Raw genomic sequence first — 8,332 nt, 5'->3', positions numbered from 1 at the left:
AATAGTTGGAAGATTTAGCGGAAAAACAACACCAGTCCAACCTATTCATTTTCTTCAGTGTCAAAATCTGAAGGTTCTTCATTATTTTGATGTTCCTGTTCAGTTAGCCTCAATTGGCGTCTTTGAATTTCAGTTTCTAAATTTTTCAAAAGCATTGATTCTGCTAATTTAACATTTTTGTCATTACTACCTATGATTGTAAATGACCTATAATTTTCACTTGGTTGTTCATATTCGTCATCATTGCCCGTTGTAGCAGCTAATGAGGAAGGAGAAGAGTCATTGTTCGTTATAATTATTCTTGTCTTTGTATATTTTTTCAAATTAATAATTCTATTATTTTGTTTACCGATGATTGCACCAACGTAATTTTCTGGAATTAATACGGTAGTTTTGACTTCATTATCATCTTGAGAAGTTTTCAAATGTGGGAAATAACGTTTTTCATTGATGAAATTGATATCGACGTCATTAATTAAGATTTCATTGATATCAATTATTGTATTTGTAATTGCACCTGGGAAACCTTGTAATTCCAGAATTCTTTCATTTGAATCAGGTAAGAAATCTTTTGATGCGACAAGTTTGACACCATGTTTTGAAATTAACGATTTTATCTTACTACCTCCTTTACCGATGATTGAAGATAATTGTGAATTTAAAATGATTAATTTTAGGTTACCAATTTTATTTAATTGATCCAGATCTTTAATTTCATCCAATGAAGGTGGTGGTAGTATATTATTCAAAAAATGGAAATGATATTTCATTGGTTCACTTGTCTTGTCTCTGTTTAAAAGGTCAACAATATCACCAAGAGCATTTGCCACATTAATAACGTTACCTGAACACGAGAGAATTCTATCGGAACAACCAGATACTTTGTTAGAGATTCCTATTTTGACATTGTTTGTAGTTCTAATGGTGGAGATGGTAGTACCTTTGATACCGATAATTTTGGAAGCTTGTTGTAGCGAGATTAATATCCTATGATTGATTATCGGTTGAAAATCGATTGAGGCGTTATTTCCAGCCTGTTGTTGTTGTTGTTGTTGTTGTTGTTGTTGTTGCAGTTGTTGTTGTGGAGGTTCACTGCTGAAGAAAGTAGGATTAGTGTTCATGGTATTTGATAGAGTGAAGGTGAGATATAGTGTTTGTTTAATAGTGTTTTCCAGTAAGAGTATAATACACTTTGTTTTCAATTTTTTCTTTCTACTCTTTTCCAGGTGGACAATGCAAGAAATGAGCATCTTAAAATTTCCTCTGGCCGCGCGGCGGAGGGCGGAGCCACCAGAGGAGGTCACCCGGTCTTAAACGCTTCCTTGAGGTGAATGGGTTGTGGCAAACTGGAGGAAAAAAATGCCACAGTCCTCTGTTACCCGACTACACCCTTTCCACGAAGACCGGGTGACCCCTTTTTTATTGCTTACAATTGTGTCCACGATAAATGCACCGTTATTGAACAGTCCTGGATCTCGACAGACGTGACATCTTCTAATAACCCCATCACCTGCTAATAACTCCAGTATCTCCTGGGAGTCAATACGAAATAGCAGACACCGGCAATCCATTATATAATGATTTGTCATCTGAAATTATTTTTGGAGGCTGTCACATCGCGTCAAGACCCCGACTGCCTACCGCTTCGTGACTCTACAGTATACAGAAAAACTCACGAACTAGCTGACAAACCGCAGCTCTTTTCACTCTCGGGTGAGCCGCTCTTATTTTATCCTGCGAAAAGAAAAACATGGAAGAAAAAGAAAAAGGATTAGTCAATGAGAATATGAAAATCAATTTATATATAAGAGCCTAAATTTGCAATCTTTAACATTACAGTACTAGCACTAGTACTACTACAATAGAGCAACTATAACAAATAATGACCGCTGATTTACCTATCGTTAAGTGTGTAGCTAGGGCTCGTATACCTACTACTCAAGGTCCTGAAATTTTTTTGCATTTATATTCTAATAACGTCGATAATAAAGAACATCTGGCCATTGTATTTGGTGAAGATATCAGATCAAGGTCGTTATTTGCTAGGAGACCAAATGAATCCCAAACTGATAGAATGATTAGAGGTGCATATGTAGGGAAATTGTATCCCGGTAGAACCGAGGCAGATTTTGATGATAGATTGGGTCTACAATTGAAATTTGCTAGTGATGGTACACTAATAGTTGAAGACAAAACTACATGGAATGGTGTCACTAATGATACTTTGGTAAGGATCCATAGTGAATGTTACACAGGTGAAAATGCATGGAGTGCAAGATGTGATTGTGGTGAACAATTCGATAGAGCAGGTAAATTGATCGCTAGTGACGAAGAAATTGAAACCGGCATCAAAGGTGGTTCTGGCCATGGTGTCATTGTCTATCTAAGACAAGAAGGTAGAGGTATTGGCCTGGGTGAAAAATTAAAGGCCTATAATTTACAAGATTTAGGTGCTGATACTGTACAAGCCAATTTAATGTTAAAACATCCTGCTGATGCCAGAGATTTTTCTATCGGTAAATCTATACTGATGGATCTAGGAATCAATAACGTTAGGCTGTTGACTAACAATCCAGACAAGATCGAACAAGTAGAATACACTCCATACATCAAATGTGTGGAAAGAGTACCCATGGTACCAATACATTGGACGAACGAAAATAAAGGTATAGATTCTGTGGAAATCGAAGGATATCTAAGGACGAAGATTGAAAGAATGGGCCATCTCTTACAAAAACCGATCAAATTACATGCTAATGAAAATGTCACTACTATATAAAAAGAATAATATTTTATACATAATAGAAACGATAAATAATAATAATATTAATAATTACGAATTTTTCTTTACTTTTAAAATGAATATATATATATATATATAATCAAAAAAAAAATGCTATAAACTATTCTAAGTATTCAATTTGAGTAAATATTTTCTCACATTGTCATTTAAATTAGCGACGATTTGATCATTTCTGACAATATAACTAGATCCGTCATTTAAAACAGTGTTTATAGATCTTCTATCGTTATCGCTTAAATTGGAAATAAAATTTTGGTAACTTTCAATGGTGTTAATATTTAAGATATCGTTTGACATAGTGTGATTAATTATTCCTATTGCAAAAAGTGGACATAAGTTAAATAAAATGAGAATTGAATACAAAACTTCATCCTTCTGCTTATATATATATATACATATATATATATAAGTATACACACCATGGGCAAAATTGCGTAAATTAATTTATAATCATCACTAATTATTATTGATAAGCCCGGTTATTCCATTTACGGGTAAAAATTGATCTCTACTAGATTATTATAGAAGATTCTGGCACATTTCCGATTCCAATCTCATTATCTCTCAATATTAGTAATTTTTGTCCGAGAGAGCATCGATCAGAAAAATATTGGGGGGAAGGAGGGCTCCGTGGGCTCCGTGGGCTCCGTGGACCGCCGGCGGCAAAACGGCTTGCTGGTTTTCGATCGGATTAATTAATTAATTAATTGGTCGATTGCTCTTTTCTTTTTTATTTCCTTTTTGGATTCCGGAAAAAGTTCGATTTCCTAATTTGATAACATTTCCTAAACTGTTGCATTTCCGCGGCTATTTCTTGAATTTTGAGAGAATTCATTCGTCAGAAACGATATACACGTGATAGAGACCGGGTAAAATAAATAAATAAAAATTAAAAAATTATTTACGCGCCTTCCTTTTAATAATAAGATCTAATAATATAGCATAATGCACAAACAGTTACAAAAACACAATCCATCGTCTTATCCATTAGTCACGTTTTATTTTTACCAATATTCCATATCTTCTTTTCCCTCCAACCCTATCCATTTGTTTATTTGTTAAACTGTTCCCCAGTGCATAATCAATCCATCTATTTTGAATGTCGACCGATAATCAGTTCTCTTCCCTTTATAAGATATTCAGTGATGATTCCATTCCAATTGACCAAAAATCACAACTTCTGACCAAATTCAAAGGTCACGTCAAGAAAGACTACATCAATATCAACAATTTCCAAATATATCTCGACACTTTACTGCTAATACCGCAAAAATATCCAAATTTTACTGATTTAATAGTACTTTCATATTCTACACTTTGCTATTTGATAAAGAGACTCATTATTCAGTCTCCAGATATCATCTTATCAGATGATATAATGGATAAATTATTAAATTATTTCATTACAAATAATAATCAATTTCAAAAAATTAATAAATTATGGTCATTAGCAATTAAAACTTTGGAATCAATCAATCAATTAAATCCAATAATTTTATCAAATCATTTGAAAAATATATTAATTAATGAAATTAATCGTGATTTTAATCGTATTAAATTCATTTTATTATTATTAAATGAATTAATTGAATTAAATAAGACAAACAAAGATTCTATACTATTGAATTTTATACCATCTTTAACAAAATTATTCAATGATAATACTTTATTCGAAAAAAATCAATTAGAAATCATCTGTCATCTAATCAATGATATTTTTAAGAGAAATTCAACAAATTTAACTACATTACAAGATTTCATTAACGGTATTAACGATAAAGAAATTAAATCAAATTTCATATCGGATAATAGCGATAATAATGAAGGAAACAATCTTATCACGGTTTTTGACTTGAATTTTGAATTCAATACAATTTTAAATGAATTTAAACTACCAAAATTATCAAATATTGATCAAATTGCAACAGGTAACGATAATTCATTAATTTATCATTCATTAAATCAATTAAATAATGATTTGACAAATTTATTATTACCTTTCCAAACATTGAAGGAAACTGAACAAAACTGGAAATCAAGACAATCAAATATTATAACGATAAGGAAAAAATTTCTCATAAATCAAAAATTAATATTAGAAAATAAATTTGAATTCATTTCGATTTTAAAAAATTTACAATTCATTGATTGTATTTCAAAAACTGCATTATCACTAAGAACAACTTTATCATTAAATACCTGCCAATTAATTAAAGATCTTTTAACAATTATTGGAGATGATTTGACAATATCAATATTAGATCAGCTTTTTCTTATATTAAAAAATTTATTATCTTCAACTAAAAAAATTTCGTCTCAAGTATCTTTGCATATCTTATTAATAATGTTTATTAATATTGACTTCCATAATAAATTATTTCAACAATGTTTCCTATTAATTAGTGAAAAAACCATCATACCAAGAAACACATCCGCTATTTTATTAAAAATTTTCGTATTAAAATTCCATGGAACAAACAAATTCGATAATAATTTGATTTATGTGGAAGAATGGTTAAAGAAAGGTCTTACCGATGCCCAAACTGTCGTAAGAGAATCAATGAGATCAACTTTTTGGTACTTTTATAAAGTTTATCCAACAAATGCCAAGAATTTGATTAATAATTCATTGAATAATAATCAATTAAGAAAATCAATTGAACTATCAATCCCAAATCATTTAAATATCTCTTATGAAAGAATCACAATAAATTCAAATGACAGTTCCAGAAGATCAAGCCTGTTAAATAGTAATTTCCAAATAAAGAAAAAATTTCCAAATTATGCTCAGCCAACTCATTCATCAGCAAATAATTTAAGATCCGTAAGTGAGTTTTCATTAAGAAACAACAAAGATGTTGCTGATGCTCATGACAATAAACGTCTCAAACCAAATAATGAAGATAGGCATACCCCAAAGAGAAAAGTAAGTGCACCGGTGGCCACGAATTTTAGCAATGCTGGTACGTATAATAACAACAATAATTATAATAGTGAAAATTTCGATTTGACAGATGAATTGACAAACCCACATTCTACTTCATTAATCAATAAATACATGGATAATCATAGCAATAAAACCAGTGATACCAAGAACAACAGCCAAATAGAAACATCCGAATTTGATGTTAATAAAATTTATGCGTCATTTGATAACGATTTAAATTACAAGCAATCGTTACAGCTGCTGCAAAATTACTTATTGCAACAGCATAAAAACTTGAAGCTAGATTTTTCCAAGATTTCATCACCACTTAGAAAAATCATTATTAAACATCCATTAGATTTCAAACAATTGTTGACCATAACAAATTTCATTACATCCTTATCATTGAGTTACATCATTGAATTATATTCCATTAATAATTTGGATTTCATGGATTTATTTTCAAAATTGTCTTTAAAAAATACTCAAGCTATTATTGATGAAATCGATAAATTGCTGAATGAATTAATATCAATCGATAACGATCAATTAATTTCAATATATCATATGAAACATAAATTCAAAATTTTCAATTTTATCTTTGAATTTTTGATCGCATTATTGAAAGATAGTTCAAATTTTGAATTCAATAGAATCTTAACATCATTATTCAAAATTTATGGGAATGAATTTGAAAATAAATTGTATTTCGATGTCTTATTCGAATTGTATAAAAGGGATCAATCAGTGTTCGCTGGCACTTTTATGAATTTCAATTTAATTTCAACGAAACTAAAAATTTTCAATGAATTCAAGTTAAGAGATTCTAATGTGAATGAAGATATTCTAAATAACAATTCTTCAAAAATTGAAAATGACTCTAGTGAAGATGAAACTGAGCAAGATGATTTAGAAATGAAAAGGTATATGGAAATGACAATGGTCAATCCCTTCAACCCAACCAAGACAATCAATAATAACATGATGGCTAACGATATGACTAAAACAAAGCTATCGGATATGACGAAAGTCGTAAGTGTTTATCAAGACTTGTCAACAATGAAAGGTCGTGAAGTTGACTATGATGAAGATGAAACTGAAGTTAAAAATGAAAATGAAAATGAAAATAACGTTAATCTTAGCGATATTTTCAATACTGAAAAGGAAAATGAACATACAGTTAAGTTTAGTAATGAGCCACCTAAAATTATTGAAAATAATATTTTCACTTCCAATGAAAATAAACAAAATCGTATAAACAATGATGTCATTGAAAAGGAAATTATTGAACAGAAGAAACCATTAAACTCAATTTTACATTCTACGAAGAAAGAAAATCCAAGAACAACTTTTGATATCTTAAAAGAATTCCCAAAAGATTCATCAAGCTTCTATGAACTTTCAATTTTATTATCAATCTATGATAGACTTGATACCACCTCTCAATTCAATAATATGTTGAAAGCATTTAATAGAATAAAGAGTTTGACGTTCACTATAAAACATTTAAATTATCTGATATTACCATTAATTACCTTTGTTAATGAAAATGAAAATTTATTATTATGGCTCAAAGAAAATGATGGAATTAATGAAATTTTGAGAGTTTGTTTGATATTACTAAAATCTACAGACGAGAATTTACTGATTCCAACAAATATAACAAAAAAGTTATTAATTCTAATCCAATGTCTCTTAATATTCAATAAGAAGTTAGAAAACCAATTTATTATTTCAAATGGCTTATTATTAGAAATTTGGGACCAAATATTTTTAATGATTGACAAATTATCTGATTTTAATAACGAAATTTATGTTACAATAATTGAAACAAGATCAATCTTCATTGAAACCGATTTTTTCACTTCCAAAACGATAACTAAGATCTTACAAACAATAGTAATGGATCCAACTTACGATGATAATGATACGAAAATGCAAAATATCAAGACTGAAGATGGTTATGATGATGAAAATATCATTATTAATGATAAATCAAAAGGTTTGAAGGAAACATTTTTGATGAACACAATTCACGAAATTCTCAGAAACAAAAAATCAGATATGAAGTTCCATCACTTCCAAATATCGGAAATCGTTCAGACTGTAGCTTTTTTCACAAATAAAAAATTGAATGATTGGAGATATAGTAGTATTCTTGTATTAGTGGACTCGTACAAAATTTGCCAAAATATGAAAGATTTGGGTAGTCAAGAAATCAATAACATATTCAGTTGCCTAGATGCCAATATTTTCAAGTTGGTCAAGATAATGGCTTCCAATTCAAACTAACTAACAAATAGTTGTATTATTAATTTAAATAGCATATCATTCACACATATAAATATATTTCACAATTACTCATTAACCAAAAGACGGAAAGCAGCGCTGCCAAACGTTTACCTCAACAACATCCTAACGCGACTAATGCTTCCATATAGTACTATACAGTTCGATAATATCAGCTGTAACCTTCATATGCCAGTCTATTTAGATATACAAACTGAGCAACGCGTAAACTTTATTGACGCGTCGCGTTATCTTTTTTTTTTCAAGCTAATAGAGATTGAAAAGAACAAGCTGCTGAAGACAGACTACTTTAG

The 8,332-nt window shown here is 30.0% G+C and overlaps 4 protein-coding genes across 4 annotated transcripts; 2 read left to right on the top strand and 2 right to left on the bottom strand.

Annotated features, from left to right (window-relative positions):
* Nucleotides 1-41: 41 nt before the first annotated feature.
* HEK2 (Hek2p) lies at nucleotides 42-1,121 on the bottom strand (the record flags this gene model as incomplete). The annotated part of the gene is made up of 1 exon (XM_003958612.1): nucleotides 42-1,121. The coding sequence occupies one exon, from the start codon at nucleotides 1,119-1,121 to the stop codon at nucleotides 42-44; it is 1,080 nt and encodes a 359-aa protein (XP_003958661.1).
* Nucleotides 1,122-1,882: 761 nt separating this feature from the next.
* RIB1 (GTP cyclohydrolase II) lies at nucleotides 1,883-2,779 on the top strand (the record flags this gene model as incomplete). The annotated part of the gene is made up of 1 exon (XM_003958611.1): nucleotides 1,883-2,779. The coding sequence occupies one exon, from the start codon at nucleotides 1,883-1,885 to the stop codon at nucleotides 2,777-2,779; it is 897 nt and encodes a 298-aa protein (XP_003958660.1).
* Nucleotides 2,780-2,908: 129 nt separating this feature from the next.
* On the bottom strand, nucleotides 2,909-3,100 carry KAFR0H01140 (uncharacterized protein; the record flags this gene model as incomplete). Its single annotated transcript, XM_003958610.1, has 1 exon — nucleotides 2,909-3,100. One exon carries the CDS (start codon nucleotides 3,098-3,100, stop codon nucleotides 2,909-2,911), a length of 192 nt encoding a protein of 63 aa, XP_003958659.1.
* Nucleotides 3,101-3,902: 802 nt separating this feature from the next.
* Nucleotides 3,903-8,021, top strand: STU1 (Stu1p; the record flags this gene model as incomplete). The annotated part of the gene is made up of 1 exon (XM_003958609.1): nucleotides 3,903-8,021. One exon carries the CDS (start codon nucleotides 3,903-3,905, stop codon nucleotides 8,019-8,021), a length of 4,119 nt encoding a protein of 1,372 aa, XP_003958658.1.
* Between the last annotated feature and the right edge of the window lie 311 nt (nucleotides 8,022-8,332).

The sequence above is a fragment of the Kazachstania africana genome, chromosome 8 (genome assembly GCF_000304475.1).
Source record: "Kazachstania africana CBS 2517 chromosome 8, complete genome".
Classification (NCBI taxonomy): domain Eukaryota; kingdom Fungi; phylum Ascomycota; class Saccharomycetes; order Saccharomycetales; family Saccharomycetaceae; genus Kazachstania; species Kazachstania africana.
The sequence above is the reverse complement of the archived record's forward strand: the minus strand, read 5'-3'. Positions and strand labels throughout refer to the sequence as shown.